Raw genomic sequence first — 27,414 nt, 5'->3', positions numbered from 1 at the left:
CTTTTAGGGGTGGAACGGTACACAGAAGTCACGGTTCGGTTCATACCTCGGTTCAGACATCACGGTTGGGTACAATGAAGGGAAAAGCAAAACAAAAATGCAGAAGGCTTGTGCATGTCTCAGGCTGGACCACCAAAAGAAAAATAAATGTCTTAAGCCTTGTATTTTTTTTTAAATAAGTTTTATTAATAAAGTAAAGGCATAGAACCAGTTTATTTGTAGTGCACTGACAATAGTTTTATATAATTAGTTCATTAATTCAATTAATAAAAATACCTTGATATGGTTGGTAATTGGACCTGAATTAATTGAAAATTAATCTGCTACATTTCAGATTAATATATTTGTTTTCCCTAAAAATGTAATTCACAGTAACTTAAACACTTTGCAGTTTGAATGATGTCCTGCATAAACTAAATGACGGAGTATGTTTTTATGTTTCCACTGTTCGATCGCGGCTGCGCCACACACACACACACACACACACACACACACACACACACACACACAAATAACAAAAACACTTTACGACTTTTCGATCGCGCCCACACCTCTCTCTCAACATATTCCAGCATTGCAATCTTTACACCGCAGCCTGCTTCAGAGCTAAGGCGGAGCTACAGATTAGGTGTCCCTAAGAATCCGCGTATCTAACAGTAGTTCCGCATTACATTAATTAAATTGCACGCAAGTTTTATTTATTTTTATACCGTGTATTCTCCGTGTAAATGTATGCACCAAACTGTGACGCCCGTACCATGACGTACCGTCCATGACGACTTTTGGGGATTGCCTCATAGGGCCGATTCAAGTGGTTGGGGGCAGAGGGGCTGGGGGGGGGGGCAGTCAAAGGGGGGTGGCGGGCCTGAGTCGGCCCGCGGGCCTTAGTTTGGTGACCCCTGTCTTAAACAGTTGTATGTGCATCAGTGCAATTGGATCCGCATGTCATTCGACATGATCCGATGTCTTAAAGTGACAGTGGGTAATAAACCTAATGCGGTCTGTGTCCTTAATATTGATCAAGCAACAAAAGAAAAAGAGAAAAGCATTCACTGCTCGTTAATAGCTTTAAAATAAGGATTAATTATATTTAATTCATACAAATAAATATGTCTGTTTGAAAGAATAGAGAATGATGTATGCAAGTTATAAAGAATTCATATGCTATCATTCATTGAAAAAGAAGACTGTGTTTAGGAAAAGTGTTTTATTTAATTTTAGGACATTTTTTAAGTTACAGTAGTTAAATCTGTATCTGTATTGCACGTTCAAACTTTAAAATCATTCATATTAGCAGGTTAATGTTTTCTCTGGGAGTATATGGGTTTGGAAATTTTAGAGAAATTCTAAATGAATGCATTTCAATTTAAACCCATTATATTTTAAATCAAAATTTGCTGTCAAAATTAACACTGATGTGAGATTATCTTTTGTGAAAAAGCTACAGTCAGTGTTTTTGACATTAAGAATAAAAAAAAATACGTTTTGTATTACAGCCGTTAAATCTGTGTGTGTATGTATTGCATATTCAAACCTTAATACATAACAGACTGATAAACATTTAGTCAGGTCAACTGTCGACTAGATTTAGTCGACTAAAATCTGCTAATATTTGTTCTACTAAAACAAAACTAGACTAAGACTAAAAGACTTTAAGACTAGACTAAGACTAAAACTCTTATGATATTTAGTCGACTAAAACTAGACTAAGACTAAAAGATTTCAGGTGACTAAAATGTGACTAAAACTAAATGGTGTGTTATTCAAAAGACTAAGACTAAGACTAAATCAGAATTTGCTGTCAAAATTAACACTGCCTCACAAGATGTTTTTCAACATGTAGACCTATCCTATTTGTGAGGGAATAAAAAAAAACGATATCGTACAACTTACAAAAAAAAAAAGCAAAAAAAGACAGGACTACACGAGGTCCTGGCTCGTTTTTTCTTTTCTTTTTTTTTTAAACCGGTATAATATAATTCGCCAGTAATCGATCACTAGAGGGCGCTCTGTATCTGTTACCCAAAAACATTCAACTGCGCCTTGACATGAGTGTCAATTTGGATTGTGAAAGAGTGCAAGCAGAGAAAATGCTACAAAAATGCTAAAATAAATAAATAAAGAAAAAATTCCTTACTGCGTAATAATCGTTGGCAAAATGTCACCATACTTTTACCAGTAATTATATAACCATTCAATTGTCAAGTATTATAGAATGGAAAACTATTCCTTTTGTGAAATATTTAAATTGATTAAATGATAACAGTATTTGTTTGAAAAATCTTAAAAAAAAAAAAATATATATATATATATATATATATATATATATATATATATATATATATATATATATATATATATATATATATATATATATATATATATTATCTCCAAACTAAGTCAATAATCCTGTCAGATCTATAATTTATCGGGAGGCCCCGCCCTCTGACTATACTATTGGCTGCCGCAGACGTTCTACTACAGCTGATGACTTGCCAATGGTTTATTGAACTGTCAGTCAAGTCCGTTCAGACGTCTAGTAGTTAACTGATATAGTGAGAGCAGCGCGCTGGAGAACTGAGTGGATGTATGTGTGTGACTTTCATCTCATCTTCTGGAGATCTTGCGGAGAAACGAATCACTTTGTATGGCTGGATTTTTGTAGCCGATGCATATATTGGTTTTCTTTTTTTTTTTTAACCATGTCGTATTAACTTCATAGGAGTCATGCATAACTATTTTGGAGCTTGTTTCTCAATAGTGTTACTAATTTTGACGTTTTGGACTGAGGTGAGTTAAATTTCCTTTAGCCTTTTTTAAGTCCACTTTTTCCTTCACTATCTGTAAAGTCCGTAGATTAAACAGCCGCTTTACACTGAACTGAAACTCATTCATTTTTGTCAAATTAGATTTTGGGATTCTTGTCCTAATAGAATTATCCTTCTGTCAGTGGAATCATGTGATCCTCAAAGTTTAAAGCGTTTTTAAACAAGTCCGCGTACACTGTAATGCACCGACTTTGAAACTTTAAGCATTGCATATATTAATAATACGGTAAAGGATTTAAAGTGCATATTTCATTATTGCACGAGCCTGTTTATTGACGTTTGCTGCGAGTGCATTGGTATTTCTGCAATACCTGTAGAACCAAACAATCATTTCTTAACCACAAATCAACGCACTACTGTAGGCTATCCGTTATATTATTTTGTGTTGCATGTGCTGTTTTATTATTAGGAACAATACTCATTATACTGTGCAATAGTGTTTGTAATTCATATTTTAACTACTGTTTATGTTATTTTTAGGTGTGCCAGTCGTCGGGTTATTTAGAGCTCCAGTTGATCAGCGTGGAGAATGACATGGGTGAGCTCGCGAATGGAAACTGCTGTGACGGCGCGCGGAGCGCACGAGACGGTCTGTGCGACCGGGACGAATGTGACACGTACTTGAGAGTGTGTCTAAAGGAATACCAGGTGGAGGTCACCACATCTGGCTTTTGTACGTACGGCACTGGACGCTCGAGCGTGGTCGGAGGGAATACATTTCAGTTGAAAGGATTCAATGGAAACCCAAACCAGGCCAATGACCTCGGGACCGTTATCATCCCCTTTCAATTCGCTTGGCCGGTAGGTGTTTACCGATACGATCTCAACTAAACAAACAATTTTTTTGTGATACTTATACTGTGATACTTACTACATACTGTGATACACTTTCTAGATAGGCTATAAGTACTTTATAGACTGTTAAAAAAATATGCTCGATTTTGTGAACTTTCTTCAGTAACCTAGTTAAAAACAAGGGTGTCAGAAAAAAGGTTGACTATTTTAAAGGAGGCATATAAAGGTGTTCATATTGGAATTGAAAACACATGGGCTTGTAACATGACATTTGGTGTGTATCAAATCATACGTAGGCTATATTCCATCTTGTGTTAAGGGTTTTCCCCTACGCAGTATATTGATTTTGCATATTATCCACCTTAAGATGGTTGGCTAAATGTGAAAATATCGCTGGTTTAAATGGTTATTAGGTATTTAGGTAGGCTAAGCTATACACTTTACCACATTAAGATTATATAACCAGCTGGAAGCTTGTTTATTGATGGTCCAACATGATCTACTTACCTTGCACTGGCTAACGACCAGTTTAGACCAGTTAGAAACCAGCTACCATGAATTTACAGCAGATGGCCAAGACGCTCAAGTGAAACATGCTTGGTCTTAACAACACCAACTGGTAGCCTGCGCATTAAACACTCATTGCAAAGCAAATGTTTGACTCGGTGGAAAGAGGAGAGCTAGGTGTCACCGTGGTCACTGGCGTTAATCGTAGAGATGATGAGAGTAGGGCTTCTCCGGTTACGGCGCGCGTTTGGCTGCGCGAGCGGCGGCTGGTGCGTGTCTATCGCGCGCTGAGCATACAGTTACACGCGTAACTGATGGTGTCGTATTTATAGGACGTAGTGTGTTTTACTTCACGGGGCTGCATGAAGACCATCTATCTATCTATCTATCTATCTATCTATCTATCTATCTATCTATCTATCTATCTATCTATCTATCTATCTATCTATCTATCTATCTATCTATCTATCTATCTATCTATCTATCTATCTATCTATCTATCTATCTATCTATCTATCTATCTATTAACTAGATCAGGCTGCTGATTTAAGTTTATTCTCTTTTTTCCAGCAGGGGGTCTGCAGCAATTTACATTTACAACAAATAGTTGCTACAGTTGATTTGACTGTAGAAAGGAATCATTAATGAACCTGCCACCCTTTCAATAAAACACATCTTAGCTGCATCTTTTTCTTTCCTTAGTGAAAGAATCATAAGATATGATGAAGGGCAAGAATGCTGTTTTGGGCAAAAATGAGATGAGTATATTTTTTTTAAAGAAAGGCACGATTTACACAAGACTGAGTTCTTGACTAGAGCTGGCATGCTCATGGAGTGATATCACAACCCAGGAGATAGAGAAGAGAAAGAGAGAGGCAGTGGGAGTTGTCTGCACGATCATGTTTCAGATAGCGGCATTGTCGCTAAATAGACCAGAACAGATAGTTTGTAAGATAACGCAAGGCACATTACTGTGGGTAAAACATTTAACTCAAACCACACAGAGTTTACATCAGTGTGAGTTTTTTTTTTTTTTTTTTACCTGGTAAATCTGTTTTGTAAGTAGTGAAAACCACTGAATCGCTGCATTTGAGTCTTGTTTGCTTCCAGATTTCAGCCATGGTGATAACAGTTGCATTTGGTGAGAGCTGTCAGTGTATGTTATGTACACATGCCTTTTAAAGTGGCTTTTAAACATGCAATAATTGCCTAATTGATGATAAAATTGTGATAGAATTGTGACTATGCATGAATATTTTTTATATATCCGCGGTGGCTCTTCAGTTATCTATCTATCTATCTATCTATCTATCTATCTATCTATCTATCTATCTATCTATCTATCTATCTATCTATCTATCTATCTATCTATCTATCTATCTATCTATCTATCTATCTATCTATCGTTCTATCGTTCTATCGTTATATCTCATTCTAGCTACTATAGCATGCTCACAAGTTGTTTATTTTATTTTGTTTATTTGCTTGGTATGCTGAAGAACATCTGTGTTTTTCCAATCACCATATGACATTTTTTTCTATTCAATTTAGGACTCTATCACAGGGGACAAATTCTACCTTTTGAGTCTATAGGTTTAGTTTTAAGTGTAAGCTGTGTCTCAGAACCGTTATCCGGTCACCTGCTTACGAATAGGTCTATAAGTGCTGTTTCAACAGTCATTTGAGCAACTGATTTCACATTCAGCTGGTGCACATTTGAAGATTCTTCTCTACTGTAACTGTTGAAGTCTGTGAAGTCTGCAGTCTTGTGTTACTGTAACAACTCTGGTGAAGACAGCCCATAATAGGAAGGAAATCCTCCTGCTGTGATGTTTTATAGTTATTTCTGGAACTGGCAAACCACAAAAATAAACACTTGCTAATGGGAATAATCCTCCCATAATGTTCTTCTCTGCAGCTTGTCTGCCTTTAGGTCCTCATAAATTATTCAAAAACGAATAGGAATGATGGCACACAATATACTGTTTGATACAGTTGCATCAACGCACTCTGCACATCATCACTGTTATTTAGATCAACATCAGCTGATTTGAAATCTGCCAAGACACTTGCATCTGCCATTGTCCATAGTTTCTTAGCAAATCTGGTGTGCCAAGGGGAGGGACGCAGTTTACGGAAGGTGATGTTTATGGGCCTTATAAGTCCTGCTGTGCTTGACGTCCTACAGCTGTGAGATCTTTGATTCTCTTCCAGCATACAATCTTTTGTTTTTGGATAAAAAAAAATCTTGTCCCACTGAGCACACACACACATACCACTTTTTTTTTTTTTTTTTTTTTTTAGATTTTCAAAGTAAGAGCTCCCCAAGTTCATGTTCTGTTTTACGATTATGTTTTCAGTCTTCAATCTAAACCCTGAATACACAGTCAAGAAAAGAGATCTTTTTACAAACCAAACAGGAATGCACAATAACAATATATCTTTACCAAAGATAACATTAGCAGTCAGTGAATCTGGTTGTTTTGAGATATGGGGGTCAGGCCACTTTAATACTGTGTCTTTATCATTTATGTCTCTGTTTTATATCGCATAAATGTGGACCTGGCTGCCAAGAAGCTGCATTGAAAGTTTTACTGAAAGAGAGAGGGATGCTAGTGACAAAACAAACTTGATTCTATCATTCTTGACAGCAGAAAACGTTATGAGGGTCTGCATGACTAAATACTGGATCTCCTCTACTTTTTATTTTCAGATCTTTCCTGTCCTCCTTTCACCCCTTCCTGCTTTCTTTAAATCTTGGATGAGTGTTGGGTCTCTTGTTTCACGACTGTTTCTTTCTCCTATTTTCTGAGTGCTCTGTAGTTGGCTGAGCGTTAGAGCAGGTGTTTGATGCAAACCTGCATTGGGTTCTTCTGCTTCTATTTGACTATCAGACTTATTAATGCAAACATGTTCCTTTCTGGGTTTTGCAATTATGTAAAAAAGTATAGTAATGACAACTTACAGTAGTAAGATGAATAAATTGTATACTGTATCCACTGCAAGTATTGTACTGAATATTGAATAGTAGGCCTGTCGAATGTCTGTATATTCACCACTTGCATAATGTGAAAATACAGTGACCCAACTGCAAAAGCCAAAAAGGTTACAGTAAAAAACTCTAAATGAAAAGCATGTTACAGTAAAGTACACTCAGAAGAGTTGCGCAACTGCAGAATCAAGGTCAGTGAGAGAGATTTTAGTCTGCTTCAGCATCATGTCTTCATGTTGGTCCGGCCGGAGGAGTTTCTCCACTTCTCAGACAATGTCATCTCTGCAGGCAAAGGGAAAAACCCTAGCAGATCCAGCCTTGACAACACTCTCCACACCTTGCTCTTCCTCATCCTCATCCTCTTCCTGCGTGTTCACCTCCTCTTACTCATCCTCTTCCTTCTCTCCCTCTTGTATTGTTTCCATCCATTGTTGGTATCACTTTTTGAGTCGTTGTGTATAAACGATGTCAACTGTGTTGTAGTTGTGTTTAACTTTCGCCTACCTGGGCTGTAACATGATACAAATCAGTTCAGAGTCCCAAAATTTTAGCATTTTGAAACATAAGTGCATCACAGTGCAAAATGTGTTTTAGTGAGTGAGAATGTGTTTAGAGTTTTGAAAAAAAGAGTGCATGAGATTTGCAAACAGTGTTTTAACTACCTGAACTTGTTTAATGTTTTACAGAAAGAGTGATTTATTCGACAAATTGGTTTAGACTATTGAGAATTTGGTTCAGAGAATGTGTTTGAGCAATTCAGAAAAACTGTACGTTTATATCAGGGCTCGATAATATTTTTTAAATAATAAGATAGTGATGATATTGTGTAGTTTTGCAAACTTCAAGTATCGGTGGTAGACTGTGTATACATGTAAAAATGTACATCTAAATGTCAATAAAATACACCAGCTTAACTTGGCTTATTGCTAAAAAATAACCACCACCTCTTTCATTGAAAATTGCACACAATGGAATTGCATTGTTAATTCTGTGCCATGGAAACCCAAGCACATTGGGTATGAAGTGAATTTAGAACACAGGTGTGTTACCAACCTGCACATATCACATTCAGCTTTTAGGTGAAACAGTTCCTGTATGTGTGTGTGTGTGTGTGTGTGTGTGTGTGTATGTGTGTTATTGTGCATTGATTTGCATTTGACCTAAATCCTAGAACGATGTGTTCACACCTGGTGCGAGTGTTTCCCACGCAATGAATGTTAACGATGAAAGGCACATTCAGGCTGGACTCTTGCAATATACAGTACAGTACGTCCCCCTCACTGTCCTCTGATGTGTAAAAACTGTGGCACTGCCTGCTCAGTGTCACTTAGGAAGTGTAATTTATTCATTGCCTGTGTGTGCGTGTGTTCCTGTGTATCTGCTGGCATGTGTATATGCATGTGGGTGTCTTATTTCCCTCTAACTAAGGAAAGATAAAATCTTCCCCTCTCCTGCTCCTCCCTAGACTGGTGGTTGGTGTCTGATGGCTGTCTATGGAGATTAGTAACTGTGTTACACCACTGACCAGGTGCTTACATTAATATGCTCATGCTGCAAACTAATGCTACACAAAACCTTTCCCTTTCTTTAGTGTGCTGACACTGATTCCTCAACATCCTTACACATTTAATGGGGTTTGGATCTTATTCTGGATATTATAAAGCTGTACGCAACTCCTAGGGGGTCTGTGGCAGTACTACAGGGGGTCCGCCAATTATTGTTTCATGTCAAACAAAATGTTTGTGAAAAAAATGAATTGAGCATTAAACAAAGATACAATATTATCTTAACTAAACCAAAGATAAGTAAAAAAATAAAAATAAAAATAGATTCACTGTCCTTTCCAGTTCCCACAGTAATCATTATTTTATATTGTAATGTAAGCATCATAACAAAGTATATTAATACATTAATATGGCAGTACTGCATACACATAGTTGATTTTATTTTGTAAGATGATTATGATAGTGTGTTAACACATTTTGATCAAAAGAAAAAAGACATTTATAATGTTGCATAATATTTAAATTTCAAATAAATGCTGTTCTTTTGAAATTCATCAAAAAATTCTTAAAAAGTGTATCAGGGTTTCCACAAAAATATTGAAGTTTAATGATCAATAAATCAAAAAGTCAAGAATGGAGTCTGTTTGAAGTTTTCAGCAGGATGTGATGATCGCAAAAAGCTCCAGGTTAAATGGAATAATGAACTTGGAAATATTTTAGAGAAACAAAACGCAGAAGATCAGTATATATATATATATATATATATATATATATATATATATATATATATATATATATATATATATATATATATTCTTTTTTTTTTAAAGCATAGCCATGTACCTTTCACTCATTTCTCTAAGACATTGAAATTATGAACCCAACAAGACAAGAGTGATGGCATTTCTGGAGCAATATTACTGCCACACTCTTAAGTTTATATAACAGGACTTGATCATATTTTTATATTAAGATGATGATGGTGTTTTGTAGATGACCAGTAGTTGCCCATTTACAGTGTTAAATCTTTTCTTAATGAACATCCTTCAATCTCTACCACCATTATAGTTGTGCATACTTTACGTATCTGTTGTAGCCTGTCTACAGTATATACAAGTAAAAATGTACATAAAATAAATGTCAATGAAATGCCAAAAAGAACAAAGGATTGGTAAGATTTGTGAATTTTGCTTAGAGGTTTATTGAAAGGTTTGAAGCCATGCCTGCATCAGGAGTCTTTCCTTCTTTCCATTTACTGCATGCACCTACAAGTTTGAGCGGTTTGGCTTCACTGATGTTAGCGTGCTGATTCATGCTTCCAGAGAATAGATGCATGAGTGTCAGCACACAAAATCCATGGGCATGTTTCTCATGCCGTGCTGCTGCAGTAAACCTGATCTCTGCCCAAACCAAAAAAATTTAACTTCTCTGCAAAACATACGTAGACCTGCTAAAAACACCTCTTCATAAAGGTCCTCTGCAGTGGCTCTTTGAAACATAAAAAGCTGTTTCCTTGCATTTTCTGTCTCAAAGTATTGGAAATCTGGGATTTTAAACCAATTGCAAGACATGTGTACAGGCTTAACCCCTTAACTGTCACCTCCCTTTTTGAGAATAGTCAAAACTTAAATGGTTGTAAACCAAGAATGCTTTGGAACATAGGTCTAAGTTTGATCTTGTTTTAAAGAAGACACTCAGCAGATTATTGCCGAAGTGAAAGCAAAAATTAAAGAATGAAAAAGTTATGGAAGTTTAAATTTACTGTAAATCAAATTTACTGTAGTAAACATTTTTTATTTTATATAAAATATATATTTTACAAAATAATTTTTACTCTAAAATTACTATAACTTCAAAGCCATTTATATAACCAAGTTGTGTTCCAAATTTGAAGTTGATATCACAAAAATTTAAGTTCCTATGTTTTCCGATGCATTCTCCTGTAGCAAATTAATACATTTCTGTCTAAATATCACTTCTATCACAAAATTGTCTGCAAATATGGAACCTTGAGACTCCAATCATCCAGACCTTTCCAACGATATGTGTTTTGTAAGATTAGAAAAGGTTTTGATTATAAAGTAGTTCAAATTAATTTTGTAATATGAAACCTGACACCGCCCACTAGGGGAGGAGCCTGCTAAAAGAATTTAAAGTACCATTACCACAGTAAATCAATGTCCAATTTCAAAATGGTTTTCACAGGATGAATTTTGAGTTTGTAAACTTTCGAATTATACCTAATTAATGATGATTACTAAAATATGTGATACGAAAAAAAAGGAAATAAATAAAAAGAGCGCCCACCGTCACGCTTAGCCGGATGGTGACAGTTAAGGGGTCCTACAGAAGCTTATTACACGTATGCTATTCTGTCTTATGTCTGTGCCAGAGATTTCTTTCCAATGTTTCAGACATTTCCTGAAATGTCCATCCAGGACAGTGTTTGTAATCCCAAAAGCACTCAGGTTCTGTCAGATTAAAGGAAAGAAACGCTACTACCCCTTATTTGAGAAAGAACATGACCTCTCCCTCACCTCACAGTAAAATACTGCTGGTTCAGGAACCTTCTGAAGTCATGTTGTTAATCGACTTGACTTAGCAAAACATTTTCCCACGCAATGAATGAACTAAAGAACATTGTTGAAGCATGTGCAGTGTAGAAAAAACATGCATGCATAAACATCACACAATCATTTATGAATGTGTTGACTGCGGCAGTGACCTGATGCACACTCACACTAAAGTCCTTACATCTTCTCATTGCTCATCTGGTTTATAACCGGGCTAATCAGTCACCAGACTGTGGGAACCAGGTTATTCACATTGCTATTATGACTTGCATCCTGTTAAAAAGGTACACACACATATTCACATGCTATCTCAATGGACATAAAAAAAATTGATATTGTTTTATAATGGCTACAAACTAACCATATCCCTAGAGTAATAGAAAAAAATCCCTAGATATTATTATACTTGAATATTTTATTTCTTTTTCTTCTTTTTTGAGGATGTCTTTGGATTCCCTTCTATGTTTTGTGAGGTTAATGTGAATACATAAACATTGAACTTTTGGATGTTTGTGTAATCAGTCTTTCTTTTATTTTTTTCTGTGGGCAGACTTATAAGTACTGTGTATGTCTGTGCTTCTTGTGCCATAGTTTTTTATTTGTTTGTTTTTTGGACTGCGTATTATTTCATTGATATTTTCTGTTTGTCTTTTGCATAGACTTTGACTGTGGAGACCTATATGTCTGTGTATATTAGCTAACCAGCTCTTTCTCTCTATCTCCTAGCTAGCGTACACTTTGATCGTGGAGGCTTGGGACTGGGACAACCAAACGATCACTGACAGCAGTGAGTAATGATTTCCCAACACCTTGACAGTTGACACATACCACCATGCATTACTGAGTACACAATCTTTAAGTCATCAGGACCTGCAGTCCCTCTTGAGCATGTTTACATCCACAAATGACACAGAAAGTCAGATTTGTGCAGGCTGGCTTTGACATTTGACTGAACATTCTTGAATTAGCCTGGGTTTTGCAGTATGTTGTGCTTTATGTGACTATTAAATTATCTGTAAGTCTTTCTCAGACAGATTCATAGGCGGAGGGTGAACCAACTCCAGGTTAAGACTAAGGAGATGTACTTCCCCTTTAAAACATATTTAAATAGATTTACATGAAATGGTTTCAAGTTACGTGTTGCCGCACAACCTACAGATCTCAGCATAAATGCTCCTGATGAATTGTTTATTATTAAAGCATCTATGTAAAGCATCACTGCTAATTTTAACAGAAAAAAAAAGCATAGTGCAGGTTTTGGCATGGCAGAAAGCGTGCAAATTGCAAAAAGCTGTCACTCATTTTAGTTAATTGTGATCTCACAAAGTTCCGTTATAATCAATAGGCGCGTTTCCATTAACCGATGTTATGCGACAAAAATTTTTTTTTTTTTTTCTCACGATAAGTAAAATCATTCCAAAAACCATGGCAACGGTCGTTGGTTGGTTTATGTACTATATCCCAGCCACTGCACTAGCCATTATTATTAATCGAAGGGGATGTATGTGTGTTTTACTAGCATTAATGGTAAGGAATGACCCTTATTATACTTGTGAGCGGCACATATGAGGTGTTTCTGGGTGTTTCTCCTTCATATCTGCTTCGAGGTCTCTATTGTGGCATTTATTTGAGGTTTAGAATCCATTATTCCTGTAATTCTTTTGTCTTATATGAATTTAATAAAGAACTCTGTCTCGTATTCTGTCCAAATATACCACGTCAGGTGACCTGGAAATGTTTCCATTACAGGTTTAGGAAATATTTATTTTTCGAATTGCCTGAAAAACCACCTCTTGCGAGTGTAAAAACCTTTTTGCGATAAATGGGAGTTTTTACGAAATTGACGTGTTTCCATTGGGTGTATTTTCAATTCGCAATTTCGCAAATTTGAAGGGTAATGGAAACGTGGCTAATGAAGCTGACTGCACAATGAGTCTGTTATGTACAAAATGTCTGCATTTTGTTATAATGAGAAGATTTTGTGAGTTTGCAGAAGTCAGCTCTGAACAAAAACTGGTGGACTGAGTGGATTCTAACTTAAACGCCTCTGATTGGCCATTGCGTTCAAGAAATCAACAGACATGTTTGTGATTGGTTACATTGCTTAACGTTGCAAAACCACATTGTAAATAGAAATCTTTGACACTCTCCAGAGCGCAAATACTGGATCGCTTGCCAAATCTGTTGGCACATATGAAATGGCATATCAGTGCCATTTTGATCAACATGACATAAGCAACTGATAATTAATGTAGGAAACAGCAGACAGTTGTACATAATAAATTACACGAGTGTACCTTTTGCAATTTGTTCAAAAGAATGAGAAATTGCTTTTACGATGTGCACAATTGACTAGATGATGTAGAGGTTGAAGTAGTTTTGAGAATTTCAAATGTGATCTGAGAAAAGCACCAAAGCGACTGAGAAAAACTGTAATAAAAAAGCAGGTGGACAGGGTGGGCGATCAGAGTATTAACTCAGAGCTGGATTCCTGTGGTCTGATGTGTCTTTGAACCATTAAGAGGTACCCGCAGGCTCATGAAGAATGTGCATGCACAGAACTCAGCAGAAAATTACACAGGTCTCTGCAGAATCCGAACGCCCATCATTCACTTAATTCCAAATATACCCATGCTCACGTTTAAATATTTTGGCTAATTTGATCTACATTATTTTAAAAAGTAAAGGTCTCCATTATAGACACCATAGTATAGGTTTAAAAGTCTTTTTTTTTTCTCATTAAAAAGTGTCAGACATAAACAACTTGTCAGCGAATGGTTGAAGCAAAACAAAAATAATGAGCTGGATCGAATCGCAAAAAGTGTATTTCAATGAAAAACACAAAACTCAAAAAGCATTTCTCAGGCAAAATAGGAAACAGAACAACCTCTATACATGGACCATATCAAAGAACTAAGGGGCCGTTTGCACAACACCGTTTTCAACTGAAAACAGAATACATTTTACGCATTTTGGCCGTTCATTTACAGGCGTACGACAACAGCGTTTTGGGGGCCTGAAAATGCAAACTTTTGAAAACGGGTTTCAAAGTGCAAGTTTTTGAAAACAATGCTGTTATAGTCTCCGCGTAAACTACAAAAACGAGAATTTGTGAAAACTATGATGTCATGTGCATGAGACATCGTGACATCGGCAACTATTGGCCTGGCAGCACAATACAGCGTTTTTAGTCGTTTTCGCGGATCCGTGTGAACATGGATCGTTTTGTCAACTTTGTCGCCTGAACTCAAAAAATGCAAAGGTAAAACTTTTGTGGTTTTAGTACATCGTTGTCGTGTAAACGTACCCTAAAACTGAAGGCCATATACACTCACCTAAAGGATTATTAGGAACACCATACTAATACTGTGTTTGACCCCTTTTCACCTCCAGAACTGCCTTAATTCTACGTGGCATTGATTCAACAAGGTGCTGAAAGCATTCTTTAGAAATGTTGGCCCATATTGATAGGATAGCATCTTGCAGTTGATGGAGATTTGTGGGATGCACATCCAGGGCACGAAGCTCCCGTTCCACCACATCCCAAAGATGCTCTACTGGGTTGAGATCTGGTGACTGTGGGGGCCATTTTAGTACAGTGAACTCATTGTCATGTTCAAGAAACCAATTTGAAATGATTCAAGCTTTGTGATATGGTGCATTATCCTGCTGGAAGTAGCCATCAGAGGATGGGTACATGGTGGTCATAAAGGGATGGACATGGTCAGAAACAATGCTCAGGTAGGCCGTGGCATTTAAACGATGCCCAATTGGCACTAAGGGGCCTAAAGTGTGCCAAGAAAACATCCCCCACACCATTACACCACCACCACCAGCCTGCACAGTGGTAACAAGGCATGATGGGTCCATGTTCTCATTCTGTTTACGCCAAATTCTGACTCTACCATCTGAATGTCTCAACAGAAATCGAGACTGATCAGACCAGGCAACATTTTTCCAGTCTTCAACTGTCCAATTTTGGTGAGCTTGTGCAAATTGTAGCCTCTTTTTCTATTTGTAGTGGAGATGAGTGGTACCCGGTGGGGTCTTCTGCTGTTGTAGCTCATCCACCTCAAGGTTGTGTGTGTTGTGGCTTCACAAATGCTTTGCTGCATACCTCGGTTGTAACGAGGGGTTATTTCAGTCAAAGTTGCTCTTCTATCAGCTTGAATCAGTCGGCCCATTCTCCTCTGACCTCTAGCATCAACAAGGCATTTTCGCCCACATGACTGCCGCATACTGGATGTTTTTCCCTTTTCACAGAAAAAAAACGAGGTAAAACGAGGTAATTGATTAAACACAGGTGTGACACATGAGAGTAAATCAAATGATATGACAGATTAACAGAAACCAAGAAAACTTTGAATATCAGCAGATCCCATCTGGGCCTTGTTAACTCTGCATTTATTATTGTCGGAGAGACTAATTTACTGTTTTTTTATCAGAAAGCACTGTAGTCAACTGTCATGGTATGGGAACCCAGTGCACAGGACATGGTAACACATGGTGTGAATGTTGATGTGTGTGTGTGTGTGTGTTGTCATACACAGATGTGTCCTGTTTTCCTCTTCTCCTCCTGTGGTTCTCCTTTGCTCCATAATAGAGGATGACTCTGACAGGAAGTACCATTAACGAAGGAATTCATGTGCTAAATGTCATTGTAAAGTGAGAATTATAGATAGGTTAATCTGGAGGTTACCGCCCGATAGTGATGACTGGTTATTACAAGTTATTACAAAACTGAACTGCTCTATAATATGCAAATCCTGATCCATTATAACTAATAATGTCTTACTGGATAACCTATAATTATTTTAGTAAGAACAAAGTCTATTCTACTGCAGAGTAGAAGAAAAAGAGAATAAACGTAAGCACATGTCTCCTTCAATCTTCAAGCACAGAGTATCGTTTTAAACCTTTCTAGACACTTAACAGCAGATTTGAGTATTTGTAGATGTTAGTTTATGTTTATTTGTGTATGAATATCTTGTGTGGCTGTTTGTTGCCAGTGTGCTAGTGCCCTTAATGGGGAAGGGAGGTCGTTTTAGCATGCAAATGGAAACTGTTTATATTCTGCGTGTCATGTTTAAAGTCCCTGGAAAGAGTTCGGGCCTAAACAAAAAGTATGAGGTCATCGCCTCGTTAAGACGTTAATTTCTGTTACTGTTACTGCTGCTCGTTATTTTCCACACATATCTGAGCAGCTGCAATGCTACTATTCTTCACACGCATGACACACACGTACAAACAAATACACCACCGATAATTAATCATAAAGCAAAGGGCTACTGACTGGCATGATTATTCACTCTCACAAATACACACAACACTAACAAGGCACTGATATGTTCACATACACAACTTTGTCAGACAAATGTCTGACTCTCTGAAACTTAGCGCAGGGCTTTGCTTGGCATTTATTTCAAACAGACTAGATCTCACACAGCCAGACAATGAGCAAGATCTAGTCTGCATTTTTTTTTTGATGATCATCCAGATGACAAGATGTTGATGTTGAGACATGAACTGGTAAAGAGGCAGTGTGAGTTTGTGAATGTTCCTGATGCATTACTGATTACTGATGAGTAATTCAGATGAGTGAAAAATAACTTAAGTGTTAAAGGAGACATATTATGCACCTTTTTACAAGACATAATATATGTCTCAGGTGTCCCCAGAATGTGTCTGTGAAGTTTCAGCTCAAAATTAGCCTGACTACGTCAGACTTCCTACTTCCGCTCAATTTCATTTCGCTTCTGTAGTCAGTCTGAGATAGCATCCTATCTTTCAGTTTTCCAGCGGCCTTCGGACGGCCGGGCCAATCAACGAACAGAGGGCGGGCTGAGAGCCGTGACGTAGACGCTGATTGTACCGTGGATGTGTAGATTTACTTCACATAATCTGCAAAAGTCTTTCACAGCCATGTTTACTCCGGTATTTCGCTCGATGGTTTTGTTTTCGCATCATACATGTGTTTACAGTGGAAGTTAGATGCGGCTGAGCATGCGCATAACACACGCCATAACCAAAAGTCATGTGATTGGCTTACGGGTAACCAATGATTTTAAACTTCAGACAAGCGACCCCCCTGCGAGAGAGAATACACTTCTCATTCCAGACTCTGTATACGAAGCAAAGTGAAGTAGCAGAGTTTGGTATTACCAGGCTAGCTCAAAATACCCCTTAGATAATTTATTATACCATGTTGTAAATGCCCACTTTTGAGTGGAAGGAAAAACATACTGTTTTCGTGCACGTACTGTATCTTTAAATGCAAATGAGCTGCTGAGTATTAAACTAAGTTCTCTTTCATGGATTATGGCACTTAAACTGTCAAATACACAAAGTTGTCAAAAACATACAAAGTTCACATGAACACAGTTATGTCTGTGAATGTAAACATCAAGTAAAGAAATCGCCTGTGTATATTATATCTGTGTATTTAAGAGAAAGCAGCATAATATACAGTACCTGCTGCTAAATATGCTGTTAATATGAGTCAAACAACAATAGAAAAACAGAAAATCACTCACTGCTCTTGATTGAATAACTTTAGTCACTTTAATAAGAATACATTTCTTACTTGAATGCTGCTGTTAAATGCTCTGACGAGGAGATAAACATGGCGGACTGTGTACAGCTCACTCAGTCCATCAGTCGTGGGTGTGGCCTAAGCATTTGTGATGTCACATTGCATAGAAACTGCAAACGGCTTGTTCTGAGACACTGTTTATGATTAATGGAGATTTAAAAAGAGGAGTAGGTGGATTTTTACCATTATAGGGTGGTTGTGTACGCACTGCTGACACAAATTTATGTTCAAACACCATGTAAAAGTGAATTTAGCATATTAGGGCCCCTTTAAATGTGGTTGTAATTCCTTGAAGGCATTTGTTTTACTACCATTTTTTCTATGCATAAACATTTTTATTAATAATTTTGTAACATTAAATTAAAACTACTTAATCTTTAACATTATTATTTATTGATTGTTTATTATTATTATTATTGTAATTAGATTGTTTTTTTAATTTAATAATTAATTGTATTAATTATTTCATTATATATTTCATTATAAATTATATATTTAGTTATTTTTTGTAAAAAAAAAATTGACACAATTTACTCTTAACTGAACATGAAGGCAGGTGCGTTTTAGACCAAACATATAATGGTAATTGAGTGCGACCTGAAAGCATCAGTGATTGGTTAGATGTTTTGATGAATAAAATAAGAAGAATAGCGTGATAACTTTATGTCTGTTCCATCTGTATCATCTCAGTGAGCTTTTATAAGGTTTTATACATGCGCAGTAAGGTGAATTTAGCACTTTCCGACGTCTCAGTGTGGATATGAAACTTTTGGAAAATGCTTAAAAAGTTAAGCAGATATGGTAATAGGCGTTTCATTTCGGGGGACACTGTAAGCAGTAGACCAATCAAAACAGACTGGGCCATCTGACCAATCAGAGCTGAGTAGGCTCTCAGAAAGGAGGGGTTTAGAGAGACTGAATCTTTAAACATCTTAAATCATCTGGTTTCTATTTATATCTGTGAATGTTTTTGTTTCCTGGACACCACACATAGGCTATATATCTGCTGTCAGCAAGAGATCAGTTCGTCATCATTGCGTCATACCTGCCTCACAGTTTAATTTCTTTTACAGGTGTTTTTTCTACAGTAAGTCTAGTTAGTTCAAAGGTGTAAATCGGGCCTTGAAGTAGTAAAGAAGTCTGGCTTTAAATGCAAGAAGCCGGTTTTGCTGTTTGCAGAGCATCAGGTAGCGGAGGCCCTTTGGAGGAGAGGGTCCTGTGGGGCTGTTTACCTTTCAGGAAGTCCGTCTCTCCAGCTCTGCGTTTGGACTCTAAACAGCTCTTTCTGGCCAGCAGGTCAACTGCATTGTTCATGTATCGTCAAGGGGCAGAGAAAGGGGCGTTATTGTGTTTCACTTGTACTGTAGTGCTTGCTGGTAGATCGCTGGATGGTAATAAAGTGGATAAGTGAAAAAATGCAAAAAGGAAGTGGAAGTTAAGAAAGGTGGGGTACATTATAATGGAGGAAAACTTAGAAATGTGTGAGAGAGAGAGTTGTGTAGTTTTAAGGGAAATTATTTGGCCTTGTCCGATTCTTTGGTCTATTGTTTGTGATCTGTTATCGCCGTGGCAATAGGGGCCAAATCGCACCCATTGTGCTGGATGCAGTGAAACAGAGCAAACTGGAGACAGACTGATGGAGAGATGTAAATAGGACAGAAAGAAAATAATAGGAAAGAAAAGAAACTAAGAAAAGACGCTTTGTTTCTAAGCCTAACAGCAGCCCTCATCTGCATTTCCTGAGGTTTTTCTTTATCTAAAGCTGTTGTTTTGAGTTAAAGAGAGCCTCTCAGATCAAGGCTGAAGTTCTCGTGTTAATTGAGCTCACGGGATAAACTCGACTGATTACTTCGAGAGCTGTTCATCTGATTACCTGTTTGATAGTTAGGGCTCTTATCCATGTGTGTGACTGTGTTCTTGAGCTGGCTTATCTTTAGGGTCTCTCTCTCTCTCTCTCTCTCTCTCACACATACACACACACACACACACACACACACACACACACACACACACACACACACACACACACACACACACACACACACACACACACACACACACACACACACACACACACACACACACACACACACACACACACACACACACACACACACACACACACACACTACTGTGACTCTACCCAGTAACAGTCTCTAAGTGTCTCCTTCAGCTTACAGAGAGGGAGTGATTGGTGTGTATTTTTATAACTAATTGCAGTAGATGAATTAGGAGATGAGTACTATTTTTTTTTTAGGTTTATAAGTGGGGGGAGAGTGAGAGGGGGAAGAGAGTACAGCAAAAAGGGGGGATGGCACATTTGATTTGAAAGAGCTTGACAAATTCCTTTTTTTAGTCAGAAAGTAGGAAAGTATGTCATAGCTTTTGTTCCACTTCTAGAAATCGTGTGTCCATTTAAGGAAGAGAGCAAGTGGACTGAGATGGGGCGAGAGGGGTGATTTCGGCTGTGGGGAAGGATTCGTGAGGGAATGTGCACAAGGACGATTTATAGAGCACCTTGGCTAGCGGTCGAACATAACGACCTGTCAGAAATAACACTGCTATCTCTGATACATCCTCAATTTACTCTGGCTTTTTCAAATATTTTCTGCATTCCTGTGGGAGTTATATTCAAATTCTATATATATATATAAATTCAAAAGTTCGCCGTCGATAAAAGTCTCTTATTGCTGTCATATATAAACACATACTACCATTTTTCAAATGCAATCAAATTTTAGAAAAATATAATTCTTATGTGTTTGTTATTAATGATTTATCTGTGCACATCATGATTTATTTTCCATTGAACACAACATTATAATGTACAGTTTAAAAAGATTTTCATTCGGAGATTTATATCTCAAATATGAATATATATCTCAAAATGAAAATCAGTCTTTTCGAACTGTACATTATAATGTTGTGATGCCTAAATTCACTTTTACAGTTTAAAAAGAAAAAATGTAGTCTATCGAGGAAAAATAGTATTGATAGTATCATACCACCCATTCGTAATATGCAAATGAGTCTCTGATTCAGCCATATCCCTATCCCAATCCCTGTCGTGTCCCTTGACGATGATATTGCTAATTCAATCAGGTGTGAATTTCTTGTATGGAATGGAAAGTGCTGCAATGTGAGAATCTCAAGCCAACACCCACCTTCATGAACAGCATAGATAAGATTTGAATCATTGTTGAAGTTGTGTTCTCTCGCTCTTTAAGACGCTGTTTGTGTTTTTCCCACACACCCAGTCACCCACACACACTTTTCCTCTCCCCTACATTGTGACTGTAGTTGTTCGCAAGGTCACCATGTTTCTCTTCTCATCTCGAGAGCAAGTTTGGGTGTGTTTGTGTTTTCTTGGAGGGAGGGGGGGGGGGGGTCTTCCTGGTCTGTTCCTGATTGTATTATTTCCTCACTGGCTCCCAAGCAGTCTGAGACAAGTGTGTGTTCCACTGAAGCAGGAAGACCGACGTGCTTCATAATTAGCTCACACACACACACACACACACACACACACACACACACACACACACACACACACACACACACACACACACACACACACACACACAGATACACACACACACACACACACACACACACACACACACACACACACACACACACACACACACACACACACACACACACACACACACACACACACACACACACACACAAACCAATGTTTTTGTCTCTGCCACAGGTGATGATCTGTTAATCGAGAGGAGTATAAATCGTGGAGAAATGAACCCCGGAGAGGAGCGACGGATCATTCAGTACAAGGGCCAAACTGCCAGCATCAAGTACAGTGTGTGTGTGCGCTGCGACCGCAATTACTACGGCAACAAGTGTAACAAACAGTGTAGCCCCCGAGATGATTACTTTGGCCACTACACATGCGATCACTTGGGCAATCAGCAGTGCATGGACGGCTGGACTGGGTCAGACTGCAAGAAAGGTGTGCAAGTGTATACATGTGTTTATGAGTAAACAGACAGTATATTGATTTTGGTACATAATGCATACAGAGAGAAAGAAAGGTGGTGACAGAAACAGTTGATGTTATGACATGTTCAGCAATGCACCAGGGTTCCGTTAAAGTCACTGTGAAATCACAATTTTTTTTATGGAACATTGCATTGTTGATTATAAATGATTTATCTGTGCACATCCCAATTGTTTTATTCACGTACCCTCATAATCTTAACTTAATAAACGTACCCTCCCCTTCACAACAACATCTCTTCGTGTGAGGGCACAACAATTATCCCTTCTCTCCAGCAACCTGTGACTCACATGAGATCACAGCAATTAGCAAACGACAATAATCCAACAATTATCAATTCCTCCCTAGTGAAAAAAACCTATAGCAAAATGTATTTAAAATACATTTATTTCATACTAAGTATACTACAAATCCATTAATATATTTACTGATATATCGCTTGAGACTTACTGATATATTATAATTAAACTTTATTTTGAGTACTTCTCAACTGCCCAATGCACATTTCTTAATATTAAGCCTAAAATGTGTTTTAATATCACTATTAGTAAGGATAGTTTGACCACTGTATAATATCAGTCTTTAAATGCAAGGTATTTAAAGTGTACCTAAAGTATACTTGCAATAGTTCCACTTTAGCACAATCAAATACTTCAGTATATCTTTAGTTGAACTTAAGCACAATTTCTGGATAACTAAACTGCATTAAGTACAAAATTACTTTTTGCAATTCTGCAGACTTTAAGTATACCAATTTAGTATACCAAAAGTACAATTGCAGGGTATTTAAGTACATAAATGTGTAAATGTATTTGTAGTATACTTGTTTCAAAATTTCAAATACATTTTGGTATATTTATTCAAGTTCAAAATCAAGTTCTACTATATTTTTTTTTTTGTTCAGGAACCCGTTTCACTTGGATATACGTCATCTCATCGGAGAGAACAGACGATTGTAACATTCATTTCATGCCAACTTTAATTATATATAAACGAATCCTTTTTTTGCGACTTGAATTCTTTGTAATATCAAACATATTGTGCTCTTTATTTAATCATTCGTCCATATATTAATATATTATTAACTTCAAGCAGTTCTGCCCTTTGAAAGTTGTGAGGATATATTTACATACCACAATGTAATCAAAATAGCTAAATCTCTTTCAATTGACACTTGATATTGTTAATTGACATTTACACTCAAATATTTAAGTTAAGTCCAGTTACAGAATTGAGGAGTAAAAACTACATCCAACAATACAACTGTAACGCTGTGGTGCTGAGCGCAACAGAACAGAAGTACAAGGAAAAAAAATAGTCTTTAATATAATTCACAAAACGGAAATCTCAGGACATAGCAGGAATTATTACTCAAACACAACTACGTGCACATATACAATAACAGACAAAGAACTAAGGAAAACTCAGGGCTTGAATGCATGGGGATTAAGGAGGATACAAATTAGACAACAGGTGAATGAAATCAGCAACTATGGGAACAAACTAGTGGCTGGAAAATGAGAACAAAGGAAACAGGAACTAAAACCGAAACACAATGAACAGAACGTAATCCTGACAACAACCTCTGGGTAACCTCCTCCAGCAATAAAATCATTATATGTGTGAACACCTTATTAGTGCTGTCATCAGTCTCTGAATGTAAATCACATGTCTCAATGAAGGGAGAGCAAAGGAATATAATAAAGTTCATTCATACTTCTCTTTCTTTCAGCTATCTGTAAGCAAGGCTGCAGTGAGGATCACGGAAGCTGTGACGCTCCGGGAGAATGTGTGTAAGTGTTAGTTGATCTCTCTCTATTCTCAGAAGAGATGAATGAGTCTGTCTGTTAGAGTAAAATTGTTTCACACACACATTTGCTTGCATGCACAGCAGCTTTAAATAGTCCCGAGCAGACAACTGAAGGATAAAATGATAATATTAGCTCTGCCTCCCCTATGAATGTCTGAGCTGGTTGGCTATTTTCAGAATGGAATACAGTATATTTTTTAAATACATGAAAATGAATGCATAAAACACTTCAAAGAGTCTATTTGAGTCAAATGACCTCACTATGTTTGTCACATGAACTCTTCACATTTGCATGTTTAATTTGGCCAGTTATGGGAAAATGATTTAATGAAAAGAATTTCAATTAAATTAACTAATCAAAAAATAAAGAGATGCTCAAAATGGTAGTTCAAATTGTCACACTGGAAAAAGTGGACTCTGATTTACTGTAGTGTAAAGTGGCAAATGTAGTAGGTCATCTGAGTTGGACTGTACAGTTCATGCATACTGAAAGTTTACATAAAGTATGCTATACTGCAGAAATAGTATAGTATGTAGTTTGCTGTTTTGAATATAACCACTGATCCCCAGTTGTGTCTGAGTGATGTTTCTTTTCCTCTGCGGTAATTCAGAAATCTTTTAAAGTATGTGAGGTGGAAATGACCTTTGACCAGCAGTCTGACTGGAATTCATTGCTGTCTTAGATTAGGAAAGAGACAGAGGTCACGACCTGTGTGTACTACTGGAAAGAAGTTTACACTCCTCTCCCTGTGATACTCAGACTTCCCTCCCTCAGAATTACTGGTGTGGTGTACATGTGCAATGTGTGACAACATTTTCTCTGGAAATAGAAAACTTGTGTAAAAAAAAAAAGTTAAACACATTGTAAGTTGACATGATTTAATAGGTGTTCATTAGTATAAATTTCGTTCAGGGAGGCTCGTGCAGAAATATCACATACATTTTGACCCCATAACATATGGTTTACCAGGACCACACACACACACACACACTCCTGCTCATGCTCTACTGGTGTTGTAGGTGTAAGTACGGCTGGCAAGGTCCTCTGTGCGATGAGTGTTTGCCGTACCCGGGGTGTATGCATGGCACCTGTGTGAAACCCTGGACGTGCACCTGTGAGAAGAACTGGGGAGGACTTCTGTGTGACAAAGGTAATTTTTCAGCAAATATAGATGGAATTAAGCAACATATCATGTAATTGAAAAAAAAAAATTAAATATCCATTCAAAGCCCTAGTGCATCTGTATTAACAAAAAAGAAACACATACACTACTGCTCAAAAGTATTTTTTTTTTAAATAAATGTTAATAATGTTAATGTAAATAAATGTAAATCAATTCTTCTTTTCTGTTCATCAAACAATCCTAAAAAAATATTTTTTTCTAAATATTAAGCAGCACAAAATAATTCTTGTGAACCAAATCAGCATTTTATGATCATGTGACTGAAGACTGGAGTAATGACTGCTGAAAATTCTGCTTTGCCATCATAGAACTAAATTACACTTTCAAATATATTAAAATTAAAAAAAAAAAAATATTACTGTTTATATTGTATATTATAAATGCAGCCTTGGTGAGCATAACATATTTTAAATATTAAATATAATATATAATATATATATAAAAAAATTGTAGAGATGCCAAACTTTTGAGCAGGTAGATTACCCAAATATTTGCAAACATACACACTCACAAAAGAACCCTCTTACATGAGATTCCTGGTGCTATGACCTGAAACTTCTCATTTACTAAAAAATGTTTTGTTAAGATAGTAAATGAATGCTGTCGAGGCCTGTTCCCTCTCACATTAGACATTTACTGACATCCACACACATTTTTCTGCTCCGAATGGCATGCTGCAATTTTTACTGCCATATTCTTGCCTGTCGGAATAGAAAGATTGTATATAGTTTATTTGTTTGTTTCTGTACAGATTTAAATTACTGTGGCACACACAAGCCCTGTGTAAATGGAGGCACTTGTCTGAATTCTGAGCCAGATGAATATTTCTGCTCTTGCCCTGAGGGTTACTCCGGCAAAAACTGCCATATCGGTAAGAAAAAAGCTTGCAGTTGCAGTATATTTGATTTTAGGTATACCAAAACATGTGTGTGTATGTTTGTACCTTACAGCCGAGCATGCGTGCCTGTCAAATCCATGTGCAAATGGCGGGACATGTCATGAACTGGCATTAGGGTTTGAGTGCCAGTGTCCCCCAGGGTGGGATGGCCCAACTTGTGCTAAAGGTCAGAAGTCACTCGCTTTTTATCTAGTCTAGATGAAGTAGGTTCAATTATGGATATTTATTTTCATTCTGTGTACGTGTGTTTCAGACCAAGATGAGTGCATGTCAAACCCGTGCTCTCATGGGGGGACCTGCTTTGATCTGGAGAATGGCTTTGACTGTTTATGCCCCCCGCAGTGGACTGGCAAGACCTGTCAGATAGGTGAGACCTAGTATGTGTGTGTGTTTACTGTTATTCATATTACTGATTTTATACTAGGGCTACAAAACAGCACCACGTTTAACTGGATTGTATCACGTCTAAATAGGATGCCTCATGGCACCTCTCAAATATCAGCAGTTCTCTTGAGTGTGCATAGTGCTTGTTTAATGTAATGAGGTGTGTAACTGAATGTCGCGTTTACATCTTACATAACGAATTACTCACAGGTGATTGTGTTACAGCGCGAGCGTACTGTATGCTTGTGCCTTTGATTGTTTTTTGTGAGTGCATGAGCGTGTGATATGCCTGTAAATATGTATATATGTTGGCATTGCGTGCTTGTAAGTTGATTTAACCTGAGTTTGCGGGCATGTACTGTATGTGTGTGATATGGAATTTCGTCCAAGGCTGTGTGGTCATGGCACATAGCTGAATATTATCTGTAACCAGACCCAGGTGATTTAAGTAAAGCTAAATATATCAACGGGCCTGGCAACTGCCAAGACGGGGACTAAATTTATCTTTTTGTGGGACTATATTAGAGTGATCATGGGCTGGAGAAAGAAGCTCAAAAGGGGTGTGGTGGAAGTATTTTACTGATAGTGCGACAGGAAATGCGTTATAACCTGTAAACAAGTGCAGTGTGGAATTGTAGCTGTGGTGTCTTGTTATAAGGGCCGGGTCAGGTTTCCCGGTAGTGTTCCAGTCTCAGGTGTGGAGCAGGCACACTGTAAAACATTTCAAGTCTGTTAAACTTAGAAACGAAAGTTCACCTGCTGCCTTAAAAACTTGAGTTAACTCAACTTAAATATATTCTTTGTTTCAACTCAAAATGTTGTGTTTTACAAGTTAACTAGCTAATGAACATTCGTTGTTTCAACTTGATTCTCTGAGTTTAAACAACTTTGTCAAATGTTGTTTCAACTTGATTCTCCAAGTTAAGACAACTTACTAGGTTACATTATGAACATTCGTTGTTTCAACTTGATTCTCCAAGTTAAGACAACTTACTAGGTTACATTATTGAAAACTCATAATCAACAAATCATCTGCTCAAATATTTTTATTGTAAATAGTTCAATGTTGCATAAATTTAACATTGGTTTTATGATACAATTTATGTCAGGAAAACAGGTTCTAAGTAAGGAATTATTATTAAACGGTTTCATTATGTTACAAAATTCCACAACAATTTCATCTTTCACATACTTTCTTATAACAAAGAGTCTTTGCAATTGTAAATGACAACACCAGCAGTTAAACACTTATAATCAGCTAAATTAAAGAACAGAATGCAAAGTAACAATAAGTGTCCCCTCAGCAAAAGCTTCAGAAATTCTCAAAA

General features: G+C 37.1%; 1 protein-coding gene across 4 annotated transcripts in view; it reads left to right on the top strand.

Annotated features, from left to right (window-relative positions):
* Positions 1-2,571: 2,571 nt before the first annotated feature.
* Positions 2,572-27,414, top strand: part of jag2a (jagged canonical Notch ligand 2a) — a 50,056-nt gene continuing 25,213 nt past the window's right edge. For 2 of the 4 annotated variants that reach the window (XM_081350392.1, XM_081350390.1), the window contains exons 1-10: positions 2,572-2,790; positions 3,309-3,629; positions 11,927-11,987; positions 15,125-15,181; positions 21,508-21,762; positions 23,543-23,603; positions 24,641-24,771; positions 25,556-25,675; positions 25,755-25,868; positions 25,956-26,069. In XM_081350392.1, the coding sequence (XP_081206518.1) occupies positions 2,728-2,790; positions 3,309-3,629; positions 11,927-11,987; positions 15,125-15,181; positions 21,508-21,762; positions 23,543-23,603; positions 24,641-24,771; positions 25,556-25,675; positions 25,755-25,868; positions 25,956-26,069 (1,297 nt within the window). In that variant the 5' untranslated portion in view covers positions 2,572-2,727. The remainder of the gene's footprint in view (positions 2,791-3,308; positions 3,630-11,926; positions 11,988-15,124; positions 15,182-21,507; positions 21,763-23,542; positions 23,604-24,640; positions 24,772-25,555; positions 25,676-25,754; positions 25,869-25,955; positions 26,070-27,414) is intronic. The other 2 variants (XM_081350393.1, XM_081350391.1) reach the window with 1 other exon arrangement.

This window comes from Scardinius erythrophthalmus, assembly GCF_964197995.2.
Source record: "Scardinius erythrophthalmus genome assembly, chromosome: 21".
Lineage (NCBI taxonomy): Eukaryota > Metazoa > Chordata > Actinopteri > Cypriniformes > Leuciscidae > Scardinius > Scardinius erythrophthalmus.
Note: the sequence above shows the minus strand (reverse complement) of the source record. Positions and strands in the feature narration are given on the sequence as shown.